Source organism: Scleropages formosus, chromosome 15 (assembly GCF_900964775.1).
Source record: "Scleropages formosus chromosome 15, fSclFor1.1, whole genome shotgun sequence".
NCBI classification, from domain to species: domain Eukaryota; kingdom Metazoa; phylum Chordata; class Actinopteri; order Osteoglossiformes; family Osteoglossidae; genus Scleropages; species Scleropages formosus.
This window is the reverse complement of record NC_041820.1, coordinates 10451329-10475304: the sequence shown is the minus strand read 5'-3', so window position 1 is coordinate 10475304 and position 23976 is coordinate 10451329. Positions and strand designations below refer to the sequence as shown.

The window sequence follows — 23976 nt, the reverse complement described above, 5'->3', positions numbered from 1 at the left end:
TCAAACTCTTAAGATAAAAATGTCTGTTGCAAGCCATGCATTAGAAGTAGCTCGCAGATAGTAGAGAAACATTTAATGAAACTTTTTCGTGATATTGTTATTTAATGATATTTAACTCTATTTTTTAGCTTGATATAGTTAATAATGACTGTGTGTGCCTAATCTGCAGTGGACTGGCATCCCATCCAAGGTGTACCCCCCCATTGCCTTGGGACTACTGATTCCACAGTAGGCTCCAGACCACTGCAATCCTGATTATGTGGCAATGGATGGATGGATAGATGGATGGATGGATTAGTGCCATTCAAATTTTTGAACTATTCAATGTTTGAGTTCTTCAAATAGTCTAAAATTGGGAATAAATAGTGCAGTTTTTGTAGAGTATCTGTCTTTCCACATTCATTACACATTTTGTAACTATTTTCAGTATTTGTATCCATGTCTTACAGTTTAGTTCAGAATGAGGATCAAGTTCGTCTTAACTGTTTATGATATTTAACTGGAGCTAATATTTCTTTCTCAGATAACAAGCAGTTAAATAAAATGTGGTCCACATTCTGTCTATTGTATTTTATTTTATCTACAGGCCTGCCATGTCACAGCCTTGATGCTGAAAGGTAATGCACTCCGACAGAGTGACAATCAGGCTACAGTAGCCCCATCTCCCGTAATTAGTGTGTCCGTTAATGGCAGCTTGACGAGGAGGAGCCCTTATCGAGCTTGCGGTGCCGCCGAGCGGATAGCCCCGCGTTTTGATGTTTGCATTATCACCACCAGAGCTAACAAATTGAACCACCGGGCTAATTACGGCAGCTAATGAAGTGCATGTGGTGGCCGCGGCTTGCCGAGAAAGCGTCTCCTTCGGCTCGCATTAGGGTTTCATCAATCACGCTTTTAAACTGATATATCTCAGTGGCAGAGCCCACCATCGCCTGGGCCCTTGCACTTTTTTTAATGTTGCTTCGGTAATTGCTTTTTCAACCCCCCCCATCTCCGTCCCCCTCCCCGCCACCACTTTCTCCAAACATAGGTATAGCTTTTTTCGCTCTTTAATTATTGTGGTACAAAGCTAGGCAGCAAATGGAAATGTTTGCATTAAACAATGTTTCATTTCTACAACTTTATTAATTATCGTCCAGGTAATGCATCTTACGGCTGTGCTGTGCTGTCTGGGTGTGGGTGGTATGTATTTTAAGGTGATGTGGTATTCAGGAACCGTAAATAAATAAGTGAAATACCCTAGGACACTCAATATGATACAGCGTTAATGCTAGGGGTTGCTAGCCCCCCTCCCCAAGCCCTCTACACTTGACTACATTAGTGACCAAAGGCTGAAGGTAATTCACTGTAACCATTTTATAGGGGTATAAAATTCTCCAGGTCCTTCTCTTACTCTCTAATAAACAATTCTCATGACAAGCATCTTACTTTTTTATGTTATATGTGGATCAATTAACTCTGGACTTCTTTCCATTATGTCTGAATTTCCTTATGTCCCACATACTGATAGTCTCAAATAAATATCAATACAAATAAATCATTTAATAACACTACTTAGTTGAAGACGCAATATTTAACACAGGATATTGTCCTTCACAACTTGTACTTGAGAAAAACTAAACATATTTATTTGTATTTGTTAATGAACTTCATGTGAAACATAACATGGGTGATGTAAAACACACTATATACTTATAAAAGCAGCTGTTTCTGGTTCAGTGTGTGTATTCACACACAACCACACACACAATTGGAAACAGCTGCAAATGCACATTATGCATTATGCTAAAATACTTCCTTTGATAAATGAAAATGCTAAACTGTTGCTACAGTGAAGAGTGGAATTAAATCGATGGCTCTGATATCTATCTGGTTCTAATCTTTGCTTTGGAGTTATGCATAGTTAATCTGCATGCTATTACTATTGCTATCACGCAGATAAATCAGTTTTGTTTGTCTTTTTTATATCACCATGGCATCTAATTATGGTAGTGTTGAGCAGAGTGCAACACTTTGCAAATAGGTGTGTTATTGACACTGATGTAAACTAAGGTATCTTTTATCGGATAATTCAGCTTCTGGGCTTTTGTGTCTTGTTGTTCCTGTTGATCTGAAAACCTGAGATTACTTTGCAATTTAAAACAAGTGAGAAGTCTGATCTAGCAGTGATTCATTGTTATTGTCTTTCTAAATAATTCCACAAAATTGTACATTGATCTTAAACTTTGTTAATGACTACGAGTTCACCTTAATTATGTTGCAGGTATACCAGATTGTTTAATTTGTAAAATATGCTTTATCACAGGGCACTTTATGTGATATAATTCTTTTCTCCAAAGCAGCTTACAATGATAAGCTTCTTACAATTATTTTTGCAGTTTATACAGCTGGGTAATTTTACTGTAGCGGTTAAGAGTAAGTGCCTTGTTCCAGGGTGCTACAGCTGGAAGTGGGATTCAGACATTTACATTTACATTTATTCATTTAGCAGGTGCTTTTCTCCAAAGCAACGTACATCTCATGGAAAATACAATTTGTATTTGAGTGGTGGTGTAGTGGTTAGAGCTGCTACCTTTGGGTCCACTACACCACCAGCTGTCCCTGTTGTACCCATACAGTTGTTCATGTTTAACATAACCAGGCAGCATACAATACAATTAGTAAGTTAGTATTTTTCCCAGTCTGCTCTTCCTTTCCAGTCATAATATTGCATCTTTTCAAATGAACTTTTTTTTTTTTTAATTGAATTTACAATAAAATAGTTTTGCCTTGTACTTTGGAAGATTTCATATTTTAAAACATGCTTTAGCTTGCTTCTTGCTGTGAGGAACATTTTTGATGTTTGTTTGGTTCCTAGTCTCATGCATTCCCTTTAGCTCATAAAAAAGCAACTTCCTCATGTGAAAAAACAAATGGATGATAAAAAGGGATCTCATATTTCAGAAATGCATATTTCATCAGCTATCCGAATAACACCAAATCATTATGCATTGCCATCTCAAGGTTTGTCTGATTACCATATACCATAGAGCATACTAACTATCTTATCATGATGTGTTTCTGCCTCACAGTAGCCTCAACTATACAGTTCCATTTGCCTTTGAGTTTCCAGTGTGAAAGTTTGAAACTACAACTTTGTAGTTTCTTGAAAACTCAGTATGCATGTTAGAATGTCACTAAATGTGTTTTAATAGTTGGGGCTTCAATAGATCCAGAATTTGAAACAAAAAAAAAGAAAGAAATACTGGATTCAGTAATATCACAGAATTATTTCACATAGCAAAATTGTCAGTAGATTTATACATGGATCATGGATTTATTTCTCTTCCTTTGCCCATATCATATCTGTGTTATTGTGTATAGTAATTAAGGCTTTTTTAAAACCTAGATATTTGAATCGCATGCTGTTTTGAATTGTCTGCGGGGTTTAAAAGATGTATCTAAGTACAGGAAAAGTCATTTAAATTAAGCTTAATTTATTTACCATTATCTAGGAGCAGGAAAAAATACTTGTTTGGTTGCATATCTGAGGTTGCAATAAATGCTATTTCCTTTTCTCCGTTATGTGGTATACAATATGTCGTTTTCTGCACTGACCTTTATTAATTTAGCTCTCGACAACAGAGCCCTGCGGCTTCAGGTACATACATATATTAAAAAGCTGCTTACTGCTCGAATTAGCCACCTATAAAAAGGTCTCCCCTCTCTCCCCAGGAATGGTCTCTCGAGCCGTATGAGCGATGCACCGGGAATTAGAAAACACATCGCCAGGCCTTCTCAAAGACTAAAATAATGTAAACGCATTTGGGCACAGGCCGGGGTTGGTGTCAGGGTGTCCGAGTGCGAAAGGTGCATTGGAGGCATTAGGACTCGACAGGAGCCCCTCTTGAAATAAGTGAAATTAATGGAACACTCTTCATGTACGACAAGGCCGCGGCACCCCTTTCATGCTGCTTACAGTGAGGAGAAAGTCGATACTTTTTTATTACTTGACGCTGACCTACATTCAGCACTACAAGTGCTGGTTGCACTAATTGGTTTCAGTTTTGAAAAAAATTGCCAAGAACGCAGCAGCAAATAAATCAATTTTATATATATATATATATATATATATATCTTATTTTACCTTGACTTTTTTCACTGAATAACTTTGCAGAGAGGAAATAAGTGGTAGCTGATTTCATCACAATCTGAAACATCTTTAAAATATATATTTCTATTGAAATTTTTTGCGTTATTTGTATAAAAAATAATATTGCTAATAATGGAAATCACTGAAAGTCACTTTCTAAAACGTTCCGTTTTCGTTAACTGCATTTACTATTTGTTAAATATTCTAACAAACATTGTTTTGTAAGGTATATTTGGATGTATACTTACTTCACGTATTCCATAGTATTCCCTATAACGGATGACCAATCAATGCAGATCCTGTATTGGACGGGATATTTAAGTCATAGCTTGAATTATAAAAACCTATAAAAAATGAAAGTCAGCAATGATGCATTTGGCCGACAAACATAATGTATCTTTTAAAATGTCAATTAGGTTGCATATGGATTTCTTCTGGATAATGATTTATTGGGAGCGGAAGCCATAATGATAAGATGGAATCATAATATGGTCGCATAACGTTGATTCAAAGACCGTGCTTATTGATTTTCTTACTTTAGAAGTTGCCATAATGGTATGATTGTGCACTAATGATTTAGAAGAGTGACTAATGATTTAACCTTTCCATCTTAGGAAGGTCATGGTTGTTCTTAATATATCTGCTGTTTTGTTCTTACACCGGCTTAACTACACATTTTATTTTCAGAGTTGTGACATAAAAATGTGCTCTCTAAAGTGTATTCGCATTTCTTTTTTCTTAACCTCTTTGTGGCATAACAAAAAATGGTATGATTTCTGCTATAGTGTAAATGCTAAAACGTGACCAAAAGATCTTGATGGAAATGATAATACTGTATTAATATTACATGAATGTTATTTAATTAGAGATGACATACACAAATATCCAAAGTACAAGATGTGTTATCAGGGTTGTATCACAACATGTGCCACAACTGACTGTGGTACTTTACACAGTATATTTTTCCTCATACTCTCTGTTCATGGTCTTGCTGGAACATGACCCCATCTTAAATATTTTTTGCTTTGAATGAGGTATCCACTTGACAAAGCTTCCTTGACTGTCTATTAAGACGGCATGAGGCAAATGCCCTCTAAGCCCCATGACTGAACCTTCACAGCTTTCCTGTTAATGCTCACCGAGGCCTTAGAGACCAGTCTTCAGAGCCCATGGTGGATGCCATCACAGCTCCCACAGCATCTGACATCTACATGGCACTGTTCGTAAGAGTCAACTCTCTGTGTTGAGAAGTTTGTCGTTCTTTGAATTTGATTTCTTGCAAATTGCAGAATTGTGAAAAATCCAGATAAATTTGTCTTTGTCACTGGTTGAATTCACACCATTGTTTCCCACAATAGCTCTAATGACAGGTCATTTTGACCAGGGTTTGACCGACCCCGTAGTTGCTTGTAATGCAAGACGAATATCACCACAACCTTAGTTTCTCAACTCTAATTAGTGCAGCCAGGTCTGCAAGGGAAGAATGGCAGGAGCTGTCAGAGAGCCACCACTGCCAGCACCTGCACCATCCAGCCTTTTTACCTTGCTTTCACAAGCTCCTGCTTTACCGCAGGCATCTGTTAGGTGAAATCACTGCACGCCGCATGAGCGATGACGAGTGGCACAACAAGCATCATGCGCCAAGCGTCACACAGTGAGCCTTGCGAGAGTCACTGTGTATGCAGGAGTGTTTCTCCTTTGAAAGTCTCGCAGAATGCGGTGCACAGCCACCGAGTTGTTATCGGATACGTCTCCGCTCTTACTTCACAAACGGCAGCATCCTTTTCATGAGTAAGTTATTGGTCGGGCATTTGATCATATTGCACGTACTGTACATACAGTACACCTTTTTTCTGTGCTGTATGAATAACAAGAATCATGCTTTCCATTTGGGTGATTTTTGTCGGTCAGTGTTTTCGCATTCATTTTTTTGTGCTGCTCGGTAGGTGACTATTTCTGGATTTTACACAGAGGATTGTGTTATTGTGGGGCAGTGTTTACAAGGACGGCAGAGCTCTGTCCTGAGGCGTTGGCAGAAAGATGATTGTCATCGCAGCGGACACTGACTGACAGAGAGATCGCAAGCAGGCCTTAGAGGATGAGATTGTCAATGCCCCAGTCGATGACATTACTTTGTCCTTCCTGAACCACATTTTTTTTTTAGTTGTGGGCCAAAATATATTAATAAATAACCCCCCCAACCTACCCTTAACATGCTTACTTAATTTCTCGCGTCCACTTTGCTCTTTCTGTCGTCATAGGCATGTTGCATGGGCATATTATACGATAACCTATTCTGAGGGGGGTTTCAGCACCGGAGCCTACACCTAGGGAGAACCAAAGAGGCCTTCAGCTTCAACAGCAACTAGGCCAGTTATAAAACCTGAAACCAGACCAACTAAAAATATCTGTACTTTTTTTTTTGCAGCAGCAGTGCTGAAAAAGAGGTCACGATTACTGTTGTGGCTCAGGCATTCATCATTAGCAGGATGACTGGTCCCTGAAAAAATACATTACAGCCGTGATTAAGAGGCATAGCTGGATTCCGTAGCTACATATCCATGGGTGCCTCCAAAGGTTGGGGAGGTGGACGTACAGCGAAGTTGGCACAAAGGCACCAGTGGACAAAGCGGAACGGTACAATGCAACAGTGGCTGGGATCCAGGAGTTTGTTCTGCTGGGTGGTCTCCTTTCAGAGTGCGACAAGTGATCTTAAAGTGTGGCAGCCCCGTTATTGTCTTATTGCATATCGTGCGTTTTTTGTTGCTTGAAAGCCTGAAGTTGGTATGTTTGGTAACTGCTTATGTAGCTTTCAGAACGTGTCCAATTTTATTTACAGTGGGACCTTGCAGCCCTTATAATCTTTCATTTCCTAGACTGCATCTCCTATTAGTGGTCAAATATCAGTAAATTACAAGATATATGTATCTTACAGGGGTTTTTATCAGCTTATCCAAAATATTGTGTTGTGCAGTTAACTGGATTGTGTTTTAAGTTAGTTTTTTAAAAGAATATTAATTTTATTGAAAATATATATAGGTACATACACAGATACATGTGTAAATAAACAGATTATACGAAGTGGCTGCAGAGTTCATTTCTAGTAGTTTCAGTCTGAGTTTGAAAAAATGCAGAACTTCAAGGTCTTCACATGTAGCATATGCAAAAAGACAGTGAAAAATATTTATCATGAATTGAGTGTGTGATTTAAAATGTAATTGACAACGGCTATTTAAATTATTTCCTATTTCTCTACAACGGGAACTTCAAGTCAATGAAATTCTACTCCAAATTTGTGACATTTATTAAAAGTTTAACTACATTTTGAATTACATTACATTTATACATTTATGCTATGGGTTGTTGGATTTATTTTAGTAATATTGCCGAAAAGGAAAATCTGTGAAGCAGCGTCTTTGACATTTCAGTGGAAATACTTATCCTGAAACACATCCACAAATCTTTAGTTAAAAGGTTCAGAGGGGGGGAAAAAAAAATTTTAAAAAATGATCTAAAAACCAAAAAACAGTACTGTTCCATTTAATTACCCTGCTGTCAATTCTATTTCATTACCCTGCTTACATATTATTTGCCATTTTTCATTTAGATTAATTGAATACTGATGTTTAAATTATGTATTTTCTTTCTTTTCAGCCATTCAAAACTGTCTTCACAACAGATCATGTGTTTGACAAATTTGGGCAGTTCTATTCCAGTGCTGGTAAAATAGTGTGAGAAATGTTTCTGGTAAGTGTATGTAGTATATTAAACATTTACAAATGTGACTGATATGAAATTATTTTTAATAGAAAAAACATGTATTTTATTATATTTTTATATGGGACACATTAAGATAAATAATTGTAACACTGTAATCCATCAGTAATACAGCACCTTAGTTTTTCCAAATGTTGAATGTTATCTGTTTACATGTTTTAAGTGGCTGAAATAGAAACTATTTGCATCTTCAGTGACAGAGTTGTATAAACTGTTTAAATATACAAAGAATTAATTAAGCCTTTACAATGTTATACTGATAAACATGATTTTTTTAAGAGATATTGTGATGAGTAATTGGAAAACAACTTTAAAAATGTAAATACTTTATTAATTTTTTAGAAGATCAGTTTGTAACAAAAACATTTAACATTTGGAAAAAAAAGATTCTCCAAACCTAGCACAAAGCTAAGTTTGAATTTATTGCTTTACACAATACGCACAAACCAAATGATCAGTTCAACCTACAGATCTCCTACAAAATTGTCTAGACTGCAATGAATATTGCAATATCTGTCAATGGTATTAAACAGAGAATTGAACCTACTGTAATGGTAGACTGTGTAGTATATATTGTATTAGTGTCTTAATTATTAACATTCTTATTGAGACAATGTTATAGGAAAAATATGGCCATCTACAATAACAGTACAAGACCGCAGTAAAAATACCAGTACCAGTATGGTCTGTTTAAAAAGTGTCATAACTAAAATGGCATTAGTAGTGAAGAGAAACTGGATTGTTGTGGCTGAGCCTGAGTTTAGGGTCACATGGGCCTCCATAATGGAATAGCTCTACGGGAATGAAAAATAATGGATGCAAATGTAATACATAATGCAATTTAAGTTTTACACTGTAAACTTTTGTACTTTGACGTTATGAATTGTCTGCTACATAAAATGCGTAGTCTGCAGCAAGTTTCTCTTTGTATTGTCATCATAAAGACTTTTACAACTATATGAATATGTGTGTTCTATAACTTAGTATTTCCTTGATGTAAGTCATAAAGGCTTTGTAGATGAATACTGTATCAACAAATAAATTGTAAGGATTCATGTTTTTTCACTTTTTTGTCTTTCATGAAATCCGGCTAAATTTGGAAAGGTTTCTGTGCAGTGTTGCCGCAGAAAATGAATGTCCTCTAATTTCACTGAGTGGAAGACGGGCGAACTCAGATGATCCCGCTTCTCTTACTGGGATTTAATTTTCACAAATAATTCTGAGTGCTCCGTTCTGCGCGGCGGAGTCTTCGGCGGCAGGCCGCAGACCCCTCCCCTGCCCCCGTTGATGAATCAAAAAAGCACCAGTAATTTGGAGATGCAAGAGCTATCTCTGTGATTGCTCCTGTTCAGGGGTAGTCCATCACTGCACAATAATTCACCCGGTGCTGACTCTTGCCTCAAAAACTGCGCTTTCCCATCAGTCCGATTAGAAAAGCTCTGCGACTTTATCAGATTAATCCTGTTTTTTTTTTTTTATTATTGTTTTTTTTTTTCTTTTCAGAAAGTTTGACCCCCAGAGAAAAAGCACACTTATTGCTGGGTACATTGCACTTGACCGACTTCTCTCTGCCTATAGAAGTTTGAGAATGCACCTTTTAAGTACTTCTTGTTAAGGATGATGGAAGCTGAAGGACCATGACATGCCCTATCAAATGGGGCTTTAGGAGAAGATTGACTCTTCAGCTTCAGGTTCTCCTGTTCCTGACAGTACAGACCCTCAAACTTTGCTTTTTGGATGCCAGAGTCAGGATTATGCAGTACATTTCTATGAGATGTGCGTCACTTTGGAGAAAAGTGTCTGCTAAATGAAAAAATGTTAATGTAAATGTAATAGGACCACTCTAGTAAATGACTGGTAAAATAAATAAGGTAAAACAAATTTCTAATGGAATAAATTTTGCATTACTTCTTGTTAAATCCTAAAACAATCATATGTGCTTTTATGAATCATAAAATCAATCATATGTGCTTTTATGTGCTTTTTACCTTCTTCACACAAACTGAGCCAGTTTCCAGCCCACAGCCCAGGGGTTGTGAGGCACCAGTGCTATGTGCTGGGCCACCGTGCCACCCTCCAATTGTTTGTTTCTTTCTTTCTTTGTTTACTTGTTTGTTTGGTTGCCAGAACTCAAAGCTATTCTTAGCTATTAAGGTGTGTACCTTAAGATTCTTGTAATCATCTTTTATTCCAGAATACCAAGCAGCTTATACACGATTTAACTGTCTAGTTTTAAGGGATTTGAAGGGCCTTGTTCTCAGATCCTTTTAAGCCTTAGCATTTTGTCCAAAATTACCAATAAACTCCTTTTCTGTTTCGTCAAGTCAAGCGTCTTGAGAGGTTTATAGTGTACCGCTCCCTTGGCTGAAGTAATTGACAGACTATAAAAACAGCTGCGTGTGGCATCCGCTTAAGGAAAAAGACTCATCCAAGACAGAGGAAAGAGGTGTTCTGCCACAGGTAAGTCCTCTAATAGCCGTCACTCTCGTGTCACTTCCAATAAAGGGCTGCATCCTGCTTGCTTTTTCACTGCTGGAGGCTCGGCTCAGTCAAGCAGCTGTGCTGCCCAGGTGCTTGTCTCTGTTTTGTGGGCCAGGGGGATATTCCAGTTGTAAAAGTGGATTTGACTAAAGTGCAGTGATTTGTGAAAAGGTGTAACAAAGAAAACTTCACTGAACACAGCTTAGCTGCAGGCAACCTCTGTGTCCTCATAGTAAATTAGCAAGCTTGTGTCAAACTTAAACATGCGTTGCTGTTCTTTGACTTTTTTAATTTCTAAAAATTTCAGGCGGCTTCATGTTAGAAAAACTCAGATTTTTATCAGAACATTGTCAGGCATTGTGTAATATTTGTGTTTTTACAATAGATTAAATCTTTTAAAACCACTTTTAATTCTTTATCATTGCCTTTAGTGTTAAAAGAACTGATTACTGACACTAATAATTTTTTTGTTACAATATTTAAATATTTTCCATTATAACAGACTTTTTAATGAAAACATCAAAGTCAGTTACATGTCCACGACTTATATTAACTTATCAATTAGCAAGAAGCACTTGAAGCTCTAAAGGGGGTGCAGTGGTGCAGCAGGTTTGGCCAGGTCCCGCTCTCTGGCGGGTCTGGGGTTCGAGTCCCGCTTGGGGTTCCTTGTGATGGACTGGCATCCCGTCCTGGGTGTGTGTGTCCCCCGCCCTGCGTTGCGGGGTTAGGCTCCAGCTTGCCACAGTTCCACCTGGGACAAGCAGTTGTAGTCAATGTGTGTGTGCACTTGAAGATCTTCTTTTCATTTACAGATATTCCACTTGACTTGTTCTGAAAAGCATTATGCTGCTTATCTCCTTTCCACAATATATTAAACCAGTTTTAAAACATATTGCATGACTATGTTTTTGTTTTTACCTTTAGTATAAATCCTTTGAGTTGTTATGCACATTTTATGTTGTTCAGTTTAGTTCCTAATTTCAAGTTTAAGGGATTTTATTGGTTAGATTCTGTTGGTTGAACTTAAAGCTCATCAAACTTTCATAGCCATTTGAGCACTATCAGTACAGACGTTCCTCGACTTACGATGGGGTTGCATTCCAATAAACCCATCATAAGTTGAGAATATCGTAAATTGAAAATGCATTTAATACACTTACCGAACATCATCGCTTCTTATCCTTTAAGATGGTCGAGATCATCGATTCCGAAAGTCCAAGTTGGGAGTATCCAAAAAAACGCTGGCAACACAACACTGTAGAGTATCGGTTGTATACACTAGCAACCGCGTGGCAGACTGGGAGATGCAGATCACTGCTGCTGCCCAGCTGCCCAGCATCATGAGAGAGAATCATATACCACATATCATTTGCCCAGGAAAAAATCAAAATTCAACATTCGAAGTATGGTTTATACTAAATACGTATCAACTATCGCATCATCGTAAAGTTGAAGAATCGTAAATTGGACCATTGTAACTCGGGGACCGTCTGTATATGAAAATTTGTGTGTTGCATTTTGCAGTTAGTCATTAGACAGCACAGTTTGGAAAGTTCAGATAAGATACTTCATCAAGGGGATACCTGATGGAGTGAACAAAGAGGAGGCAGACTATTTGTGGGACATGTATTATAATCCCATCCCTCCCATTGCCCACATCTGGCCTCCCAGGTGTCATCTAGGGGGGATGAGGTAGTGATGAGCTGTCCAGAGAGCATTCACCTTGGCGCTGCTTCCTCAATGGAGCCCTGCCAAGCGGGCATGGGCACAGGGGCCAAACCAGCGGGCCTCCTGCAGATTGACAGCCATATGCAGGAGAAAGAGAGAAGCTCTCAGTCTGAGATGAGCCCCTTATGTCCCCATATAGCCAGAGAGCAAAGCTTCAAGTAAAGCACTACTAGTAAATCTGGTTTCTCACTTGCTTTAACAAGGACATTAGTTAAAAAACAGTTAAAGTGACTCAAACGAAAATGTGGACTGTTTCAAATAACAGGGTTGGGTTAGCGTGGCTGAGTCAGTCGTCTACCAGTTGCATGTTTTCCAAGGTAAGGGAGGATACAGAGGTAGTTTACTAGTGCCTTCTCCCATACACGTCTTTGGGCTGCGGCAGAAGATCCACATAAAGGCACTGAGAACATGCAAACTCCACACAAACTGGCTGAGAATCAAACCCTGTATCCGAAACCACAGCACAGGTGAAAAAGAACACACCTTATGAAATCACTGACGTTATTATTCTAAATATTATATTTCATTGAACAGGCATAATTTTAAATACTGACAGCAATCATTTTTCACAGAAAGAAAGGCCAGTAATATTATTTAGCATCACATTCTATGTCAGGCCGCTCTCATATGAGTTAATTTTTGAGATGGGCAACAGCAAAAAGTAAGAGAGTGATGCTGAGGAATAATCATGTGCTTCATCAGCATGACCCACTGGATTATTGCACAGCCTAGCTCAGAAACAGGAGCCAGCCCATGACTCCAGGCCGACCCGTTCAGCAGCGAGGGGGCCAGACGCTCAAGGCGGGGGTCCTCTACCACTTAACTTATGTTCCTGATAAGGGGGAAAGGGGGGTCAAGGGTTGACAGTCGAGTGACAGGTTGTCTCCCCCACTGCTGTGTCACAGCAGGACATGTCAAAGAAATAGGTTTTGCCCCCCCAGCCAGTGGGCAATCTACCTGTCTGCTCCATATCCACCTCCCCTCCCCACCCCATAAGATTGGCAGCTCCACAAAGAGATGCCTGCATCCCAGGTGCTCTTTCACCTTCTTGCTTCATGTACAATTATATAGGGAGAGACAAGTCAGCCCAAGTTTAATAAAAACATCCAGTGAAATGTATAATGTAAAACAACAAATGGAAAACATGGTATTAGAACTGAGCAACTGAAGGGATAAAATACTGCACACATGCGGGACATAAAAGGTACAGGTTTTGTAGAGACGTGCTGAGTTCCTCTTGGATGCCAGTGTAGCTGTCAGAGCCGTGCCTTCACACAGAACGGTTTATCTGCAGCAAGTGACATCGCCTCTGCCGCCTCCGAAAACAAACATTTATTTTATTATCAGTGTATATTAGCGCTGGGCTTCAAGAAGTGAGGCATCGTCTGTCAGGTGCAGGCCAGGGGTTCAGGTGAAATCTCGAGCGACTCTGAGGTAATTGTCAGTGCATCCTAATTTGCGTGGCATCCCCAAGTCTTCAGCATGCTGTCAGTAAAAGCTTCCAGGGCTGGTGGAGGAAGTCACACGCTTGCATTTACTCAGCTATTCAAAGGCACAACAGTCACAGGCTTTCACACCGAATGATCTCTCACATCAGAATGGCAGTACCCACGCATTTTAGTTTTTTTATCGTGCTACTTTGTGTTTCTAATGTTTGTTGTGTCATAGTTTTCAAATAATGTGCATTCAGTTGGACCTCTCTCTTATAATATCAATCACTGGTATATCACACAAATGTCGGAATGTTTTCGTCTTCTACGTACAGCCTTTACGTGGACTTCACAATGATTCGTACCGCTTAGTGCTGTGCCTGTAATTAACGGATGTTGCATTGTCAGTTAAAAGAGATAATATGCTTTTCCTTGTCTGCCACTGTCTCCTGAGCCCCAAGCGAACTTAAAACAGAGATTTTACGCTTTGTAATCTCCTAATGTGCTTGTAGGCGTCACACGAAGATTGTTCCTACCAGGAAGAGCATTGAGATGAGGAATCCACCAGATGCTCCACCAGATGTGTTGAGGAACACACTCGGGTGGATCTGTAATTACGTTTCAGATACAGATATAGCGTGGCACGGCCAGGGAAAGTGTAGCCCCCACCGTCCTCGCCTGCTGACAGATGGAAAATATTTTGACATTTTGGGGAAAAGAGTATGATTTACTGGTTAGGTTATTTATGATGGATCTTAAATGCAGCCTGCAAGGCAACAGCTGTTTCCATCCCGAGGTTCATGTACTCCTCGGCTCGTGTTTAATTAAACGTGTTCATCTAATCGACACCATGAGTTTTATTCTTTCCTCAAGAACATTGTTTGGGATGATGGTATTGATCTTCCGGTGCACTGTACTGAGGCTTCAAAATTATGTTTCCCAGCTGTCTTCACCACTTGTGTATGGATGGCTGCTAACCAGTCATGCTTTCTGACTGACGGACACTTTACAGCTGTCGCACTGTTAAATGACATGACTTCATCTTGCTAACAATGAGCAACATAGAGTCAAATTCAGCCATTAGATTTATTCCATGTTCTATGATTGTCTTTTCTTCAAAAATCTAAATTGATAATGCTCCTTTAAATGTAACTACAGCAAGCTCAGTATAAAACTTTGAAGAAGTCATTGTGCACTGTAGGAGACATTGAAAAAGGTCTTTGTCTCTATTCAGATGAGTAATCTATAATGCTTCTCTACATCCCAAATATTTTCGGCTGGGGAGTACAACGGTGTCTACAGTGATGAATACCAGTCAAAGAGACTATCGACAGATGTTTGTTCTGCTAGGCACGTTGTGAGGGGACAGGTGTCTGTCTTAAGCAGGTATATTGGCAGGTGTGTGCCTTTGGCAGTTGCTGAATGTGTGAGTGACAAGGCATTATTGATAGACAGGAATAGCTAGTAGGTCTTGAAAAGTACACGTTTAACTTTAGGGTACTGAGACCCCTCCAGAAGCTGGAGATGCCAAAAGAAGAGCTCCTTGAAAGGAGATGTTGTCCTCTATCCTTTTTAGACTGTAACAACAGATGAGAACAACATGATCCCACATAAGGTTTTCTTGACACAGTAAGGAAACCAATATGATTATATCTGTCTTGTATGTTCTCTGTTGTCAGAAGCTGACAACATGATTTGACTAAAGATAGAACGAAGAGCTCCTTGAAAGAAGATATTGTCCTCCGTCCTTTTTAGACTCTACAGCAACCTTGAGAATAACACAGTGCTCTATTGTATCTGCTTGACAGAAGGGGGGGGGACTTGTTTGAGTGTCTCTGTCTTGTATGTTCTCTTATGTCAGAAGCTCACCATGTGAGCACAGCTTGGGAAAGCAAAGTTTTTTTAGTTTCACTGTAACATTGTTATTTATTGTTTATTCCTTTATCCGACTTTTTTACCCAAGGCAGCTGACATTGTGAGGGGTGCTCACTGAGGTACTTACAGCGGCTTACCGCTTTATACAGCTGGATAATTTTTACTGTGTCAGTTCAGGGGAAGTACCTTGCTCATGGGCACTACAGCAAGAGGAGGGATTTGAAACTGCCTCTCTGGAAGGGTTGCTCAGTTGCAAGGCTACTCTACTCTATATACTGCCCCAAGTGACTAACTGCTAAGAAGTTGCATTTGATGTATTGCATTTAAATGTTTATGACAGCTAAGCAGATTGATCACAATAAGGGCAATTCTGTCCACAATGTCTGGCAGTGTTACCCATGGACGTACACTTCTCCGCAGGAATCCTCGGCTTGGTAACCTAGCTCTTCGAATCTGTTCTCAGGCTCAGACAGAACAAAGTCAGTGCGAACACCTCCCTTATAGGGAGGCCATATGATGCTCAGCCTCTGTCATCTCCTCATCCTGTCTTTAACTCCGTGTTTCTTTGATGGATTCTCACAAGAATCTGAGTTGGTTTCCTTACAGGCCTATGGACTGTGTGGCGAAGTGCTTAAGTACAGTAGCTCTTAGCAAAAGACTGAGCTTTGCAATTTGACATAGAAGAATAAAGGGTCTCAGCTGAAGAAATGTAATTTGAATCTTTGAACTCAGGGGCACCGATTAACGCTACCCATTTTCTGCGTTTGCCGTCTTATGACTTCCGTACGAGCAGCGTTTTTTGGGAGCAGTCCACCGTGACCTTCTCTGCTCCCTGCCCCTCGTCACACACTGACACATCCTGCCTAAGTCTGTGTCTTGCATCACCTCAGGAAACTTGTGGCTAATTTCATTATTTGGGATGGGGGGGTTGGGGGGGAAGCGGTGGGGATAGAGAGAATGCAAATGAGTGCCGACAGCTGGTGCCTTCCTGGTGGCGAGGAGTGATGGAGGGCCCGGAGGCCTCGCTCATCAGCGCTCCTAATGCCCCTCCTTTCAGACAGGACCCGCCGGGGAGATGGTAGGGGGGTGAGAGGTGGGGGGGCCGCTCCGACAGCGGGACCAGATGGAGGCGAAGTGCAGCTCATTCAGTTAGCACGGCAGCGTCAGTCACCTGGGCGACGGGTTACTCCATGCAGCCCGAGGGCTTCTGCAAGCACCCCCCCATCCCCTTCTCTACTACCAATCTATATGGCCTCACCACTCACCACATGGGAAAGAAGTGCCACCCAGTCCATCATCCACGCCAGCGATGGCTGCTGCCTTCTGCTCCGTAGCTCTGCTTCATCTGTCGCCATTGCCGTGGCACTGGGCCGGCTGTGTGATTGGTTGAGGGCAGTTGCCGTGTGTGTGCGCTGGTACAAAGGTATGACTTTTCCCCCAGGTGATTTACAAAGCGAGTGATGGTAGAGCCCCTCACTCAAGCCACTATGCATTACAGGCCCCATTATATGAAAGTACTTTAGCCATGCTAAGAAACAGAAAGAAAGCAGAAAAAGGCCTTTTGCCAAATCATTTGGTTAAAAACAATAGAGATCTTCTAATACTAATATAGATTAGTAACATTGCGGTCAATTTCTTACATGCCACCGAATTTTCTATATTGTAAAATATCACTAGGGCCTTCCAGAAGTACCTGCATTTTGCAAGAATTTTTTTGCAACATGTACAGTATTTCAAAATGTTTTGAAAAGTCTTGTTGAACACTTCATAAATGTTGTTTCAAAACAGCAGCTTGTGCCAAATCTTGAATAAATAGTTCCAATAATTCATCGGCACTAAATCCATACTGGATCAAAACCATCATATGTAACAAAATTCAGCTGCATGAAGTACATATATTTGAAACTTATCAATCCCCCATGCAATGTCTAATTAATTACTGACTGTACTGAAAAATCACGTTTTTGCATTCAAATGTCTCTTTCTGTTGGTGTTATGCACTTTTATTGTTCTCAGGTATGTGTCGCTTTGGAGAAAAGTGGCTACTAAATGAATAAATGTAAATATAAATGTAGTTATCTCACAATGGCTCAGAGAGGACAGATGTTTAAAACTGAAAGAAAGCACACAAATAAGACCTTTGTGAGTTCTCTAGTGATGAACAGTATCTTGTGCAGGAGAGAGCAGTCGGAAGGGATAAAAACAACACCTGGCAATGGCAACTGGAGCGTATTGCCAAGCAATATCAAGGAATGATATGGTCTAGAAAGTTGCCCTTCGCCATATTCCTGATGCCTTCAATTACAGTAAAGCCCGCAGAACAGCCCAAGTCCCAATTGCCTAGTTCCATCTCGTATTCGGAACACTTGCACTCTGTCTTGCCCACGTGTTCTTGTATGGTTATGACTAGCAGTGCCGCCAAGCATCATCTGCTTTTCACAATGCAGCTCATGCAAGTAATATGTAAAGCATAAATGAGAAGCAGTTCAGAGCAGCATGACCATGTCTGAGCAGCTGTTTGCGGTCTAACATTTCAAATTTACACAAAATATCCCGGGTGCACTTTCCCTTGTGCCCCGTGCTTCCCGGAATTCGCTGCAGGTTGCTGTGACCCTGTTCAGAAAATCCATTTGTGAAAATGGATGCATGCTGTAAATGTGTCATTTTTTAACTATAAGCACTGTATTTTAATCATATTACTTTCATTTAAGCTTCATATCCACATAATAAACACCTCAGTGGAAGAGATCAAATATATTGTTGCCGCCTGCCGTTTACGGTGCAGCCAGGCCTGTTTAAGTCCCTGTGGTGGAATATAAGAGCCCCGTTTGATATCCCATTCAAACAATCCGATGGCTTGCATGAAGGATTGAAAAGGATTGTTCCTGGTTCGTACGGATGTTCTGTCTCCGATCCTCACAGCCGTGTTGACAGCTCTCTGCTCAAATCTCATTATCTTTTTCCTCCATTCTCTGCACAATATATAGTAATACCGCTTACTCCATCCAGGTCATGCATACACCCTTACCAGAAGTGCTGCACCTTCAGTTGGATGTTAAATTACACTAAATGAGATCTGGAAAGAAAAATGGAAAATTTGCACAGGTGATAATATGAGGAGGCAAGTTTTTTCATTGTTGAGCTTTAAAAGTCATATCCATTCAGGAAGCTCCTGGAGCCAATGTGTCACTTGTCTGCTATGGCTCCAGGTCCTGAGAAGACCACATGACTGCAGTCATGACAGCCTGGTTGTGATTTCTGTGATGTTATGAATGATGAGAACTTATTTCATCAAACTGCAATGATACTGAATCATTGGTACATGAAGCCAGTCCTGACTCTATCATTATATACTTTTCTACCAATGTCTTTGTTATTTCCAGTAGCAGTGTTACGTGATCTTTGGGTGCACAGTCTCACTATTCAGAATAAAAGATATTTATCAAGTTTTTTTTTCTACCTATTTAGCTGGAACCCAGCAAAGCCCATGAAAAATATAGGTAGATAATACAAAACACACACACACATTTTCAGAACCGCTTGTCCCATACGGGGTCGCGGGGAACCGGAGCCTAGCCCGGCAACTCAGGGCATAAGGCTGGAGGGGGAGGGGACACACCCAGGACGGGACGCCAGTCCATCGCAAGGCACCCCAAGCAGGACTCGAACCCCAGACCCACCGGAGAGCAGGACCCGGTCCAACCCATTGTGCCACCACGCCCCCTCTAATACAACGCCCGGCTTAAAAATATAGAATAAATGTAATGCTTGCAGAACTATATTAAATTCTTTTAACAGTCTGTAAGTCATTTTTCCTTTATAGCATTTGTCAAGATTTTGAAAAAAAAAAAATTTTTTTCTTGATGCTGGGAGAAAGACATCACATTTTTTGACAACGCTGTGTTAAACTATACATGACAGCTGATTTCACCGAGATCTCAACTTAGCAGGGGTCTACACCTTCAGTGTCCACTGAACCCTCTGCAGTGAGGAAATCATTTACATGTAATTTTCCACGACATTATTTTGATCACAAACATGGGGCTTGACCGTGACCTGGGCATGATAAGTTGAGAGTGGGAATGGTCCTGTCAAGAGTCATGCTGTGGGATAGTGGGGGGGTTATGTTATCCTCTGCCATAAGGGTCCAGTGAGGTATGGTGGGGGGGTTGCCAGCCTGTCCATCAACACACAGCACTATTTGACATCTGCCACGTCTGCCTTGACCTCCAACCCCCACCAACTCTGTAGAACTGATGCTCCAGTTTCGGACAGACGCCTGTCCACGTCTCACTGCCGTCGGGATTTAAATTCAGCCATCATTTACTCAACCATGCTGTCAGCGAACATATGGACGTCACACACGGAAGTCACAAGAGGAATGCAAGGTGGGATGTGGGGGGGGGGGGGGGGGGGTCAAATACACTAGATGAGGTGGAAAGAGGAGGGGAAAGAAATAGCAATTTCATCTAACGGAAGGTGGAAGAGTGAGAAAAAAAGGCAGGAAAGCTGACCGCCATATGGGGAAGCGGGCCCCATCAGGGTGCGCAGGGTCAGGGAGGGACGGTGGAGTGGATTAGTCCCACGATTCACCGGAGCGCCAACAGAGCTCCCCGGGAGCTTCTGGATATATCAAAAACTGATGGAAAGACACAGTTCAATTTGTCCCACTTTCATAAAAGATAATTAACCTGTCAGTCCCAGCACTTTAACAACTTCATTAAATTGGAAGTGGAACGGGGACCGTTGCTGGGGGAGTCGGCGGAGATATTTCCCAACCGAAGAGCACAGCCAGCGACCTCTCCCCCATGCGCTCTCACCCACTAAACATAATTTGCCCGACATCTATATTCAGCATACACATACATGAAACATGTGCCTGTGAGATCTAGATGCTTACACAAGCTGTGTATTTACAGTGTACCTCCTGCACGAAAAATAATGCAAATAATATCCGAATGGTACCCTGACTTGATTCAGCCTTGAGGAAATAGCCAGACTTTGAAATAAAGGTCAATGCAATTTAGATAAACCGATAGGGCCTTCAAATAGAAGTATAAAAAGACCTTGGTTACAATAATGCGTCCACAAGTTGGAATAAGGTTCAGAGGTTAACACATTGTGACTGGTTTATAATAACCTGGTGGATGACTCTTTTTGAAACATGGCACAGAGTAGATTCTCTGATGGTTTCTTTACCAAATGGGTGCTGTGCCCCTGGATCCCACAGAAAGCTGATGGGCCAAAGCCCATTGATCCAAAGCTGTTCTGCTGCCCACTACATTTTAAATTCATTGACTGCGATCACATGACCACCTGGACAATTATGTAATATCTTTAGGATCAGAGACAGTTTGCTCCAGTGTTATCCTTAAAATCCTTTTTATAAGCTTCGTTTTCTGTTTCGCTTATTTCTGAAATTCAAATTACAGTACATTTTTATTGTGGCATAGTGTTTCAGTGCTGCACTGTTTATGTTTATGAAGAATACAGTCCTCAGAACTTGAAAATATATTTGAAGAGAGGTTTTTCTTGACAGTTGTCACTTCATCTATCACACCTATACTCACACACATCACACTGACTGAAGCTGCTTGTCCCGAGCAAGGTTGCGGCAAGCCAAGCCCATACCAGCAACACAAGGCGTAAGACTGGAGGGGAAGGGGACACACCCAGGATGGGACACCAGTCTGTCGCAAGGCACCCCAAGCAGGACTTGAACCCCAGACCCACCAGACAGCAGGCACAGGCCAAACCTGCTGCACCACTATGCCACCCCACCCCTGTGTCCCCCTTCATATATACTTGAGAAAACAAATTCTTTCTCTGGGCCTAGTCTGCATATTTGTATTTTACATGGAAAATCAAAAATAAAATCTCACTCTCAGTGGCATATTAAACAAACTGTTACGTTTTTTATTATTATTATTATTATTATTATTATTATTATATATTTTTACTTTAATTTGTAAAAGTGTAGTGTAGTTTCTCCAGAAGTATAAACATTTTATTCACCTTCATCCATTTATCCGTATCATTTGTAGTTTTGTTTCATGCATCTTTAGTCTCAAAATGTTAACTGCGAGTTGAATTTTAATCACCATGTCTTTTTCTGCTCCCAGTTGCTCTTTTTCTCTCTAGGTCTCTCGCAGAACCATCCAGGTGCCAGGGTTCACAGCCCCATACACGTGGTGCAGCTCCTAGGTCAAAGGGAACAATCCACAGTGCTCACCTGTGTTACAAGGTCTAGGGGCAGCTGACCATGAGACCAGCCATGGGACCGACCCCAGTTCACCCCGAAGGCAGGCAGCAGCGACGGGATGAACATCCGAGTGCTTCCCCAACCTTTCGCTGAAGGTGAAGGGGGCTTGTTGAAGACATCTCCGCAAACAGATGGACCACTAGAAACCATCTGCTAGCGAAGCAAATAAATGCTCAATGATGCATTGCGAAATGATTTAGCTTTCAAGGATCCTCGGAAAGTAGTTAGTAATGATGGCATCTGCGCGGAGAGCAAACACTCTCTTTTAGATATGATCTATGGCTGCTATAAACTCGGGCCTTTCTTAAAGAGGCAGCAGTCCCGTTTGTGAGCCCTAATTGTCCCGCTGGCTGAGAAGAAATTGGTATTTAAATGCTCAGGGAATGCTCCCCTCTTTGTTCCCACCTTCAAAGTTATCTGCACTTCCCACACAACAGTGTCTTCATTACACAGTGTGAAGAGGGACAATGCATCTCACATTTGCCGTATGGCTTTTGCTCATCTGTCTCTGTTGATCACTATCGGTTGAGGACTCAAAGAAGATAATAATTGTATCTGAATATTTTATTTTGTTTCTCATTTCATTGCATTATTTATTGGAATTACATTCCATCATGAAGATGTTTTTCATAATATATTCATATTGGCTCCCGTCCAGATGCCTGATTATCGTGATCATTTGCTTATTAAGTGCACTCTTGTTTTCTTCAAATAAAGTCATTATTAGACATTTAGCTTTAGCACCTTGAAATATTATCTCATAAAATGCTATTATTGAAAAAATTGTGCCTCAATCCTTTTTAAATAGGAATTGGGGCTAAAAATGGCAGAAAAAAGACAAAAGAGATATTGCCTGTTCATTTATCCATTGCTGTAAACTTTTGAATCATAATTGTGCTTCACTAATATTCTATGAAGGATTTTTTAAAGAAAATTAGACCTCTTCATGTGTGGCATAATTAACCTCTTTTCAGTGCAGTCCAGAGGAGGTTGGAATCCAATACACAAGAATTCCTTTTATGGCTGGCAGTGTTTTGTGGTCAGAAGAGCTGTTTTTAAATTGAAGTTTGAAATGAACAGGATTGATGTGGACCAGTTATTTTTTTTCTTTTTTCTTCTTTACATGTTTATTTGTGGTTATCCACTCCAACAAAGCAACTCGAGAGCTGTGTCCTCCATGGCAATGCGTACTTTCCATTTGAAATGACTCGGGGAAAAAAATAATAACTATAACAAGAAAGAAAACAGAAAAAAAACGGCTGTCCCTGTGTTTCGTTGAGAGGAATCCTTGGTCTTAGTGAATTCTCAGGCTTGACAGGAATTTCAAAGCTATCAAAGCCACGCAGTGGCAGCCATTCTGTGATTTTTACGCTGAAGGCATTGTTTCAACTTGTTTCCAACCTCTGCTGGCTCTGGACAATGGCTACCTGACTATCTGCATGGCAATTGGGTTTTTGTTGCAAGATTACTTAAATCTATTGCAAGTAAATCCATGCTTTAGGGCAAAGTGGTTTTTTTTTCCCCTTCTCTACTACAAAAGAAACATAATCATGTTTCACACATCTAGCATCAGCAGTGCCTTCATAGCAAGGACACCTATCAGTGGAAAATAGCATCCAGTTTCACATACTGTATTTTTTAAATACCAAACTATGTTTGAATGAGAAAAGATTCTAGAATGTACTAAACTGACCTCATTAAACGTCTACGGTTATTCATTTGCTTGTTATTTTGATTGTATGGTTCGTAATGATAACTAAAAAAGGCCTTTAGCCTGAGCAGATGACAAACAAGGTTGTAACTAATCTCAAGAGTCCTGTGAAATACATATTACAGCTGTCACTTTTTCTTGTTAACATAGCTAGAAAAATGTGCCTAGCTTATCGTAATCAAACCAACCAGGAGTGTCTACACAATCTATGCTATAACTTTAAATTCCACATTTATACCATAGTTTGTCTCCCTATGCTTGCAATGTATGAAGCAGTTACTGCTCAAGAAATTTTTGGAACGATTCGTTACACTGGTCTGCAAAGAATAACGAAAATCACCTGGCAGCCCATGAATCTGACGATTCTGAAATATTTTAGTTATATTCCTAATGTACATATTTCCTGACATTTCTCAACTGCAGATCTCCATTCGGCATATCTGAGGATTCCTGAAGATGCATATTGTAGTGGACTGTCTGTTACATGTGCAATAATCAAACCAGTCTTTTGCCCTTGTCCATTTTGTCCTGTGTCAACCCCTGAAAACGGAAACAATGCAACCGTGGGTCAGCAATGGGC

General features: G+C 40.4%; 1 protein-coding gene across 2 annotated transcripts in view; it reads left to right on the top strand.

Moving 5' to 3' along the window:
* The window catches only part of spata17 (spermatogenesis associated 17), a 50447-nt gene extending 28117 nt beyond the window's left edge, over positions 1-22330 (top strand). Inside the window, exon 10 of one of the 2 annotated variants that reach the window (XM_029258769.1) lies at positions 21546-22330. In XM_029258769.1, coding sequence (XP_029114602.1) covers positions 21546-21683 — 138 coding nt within the window. In that variant the 3' untranslated portion in view covers positions 21684-22330. Of the gene's footprint in view, positions 1-7786; positions 7938-21545 lie in introns of those variants that run through there. The other variant, XM_018759189.1, reaches the window with a different exon arrangement.
* The last annotated feature ends 1646 nt before the right edge of the window (positions 22331-23976 follow it).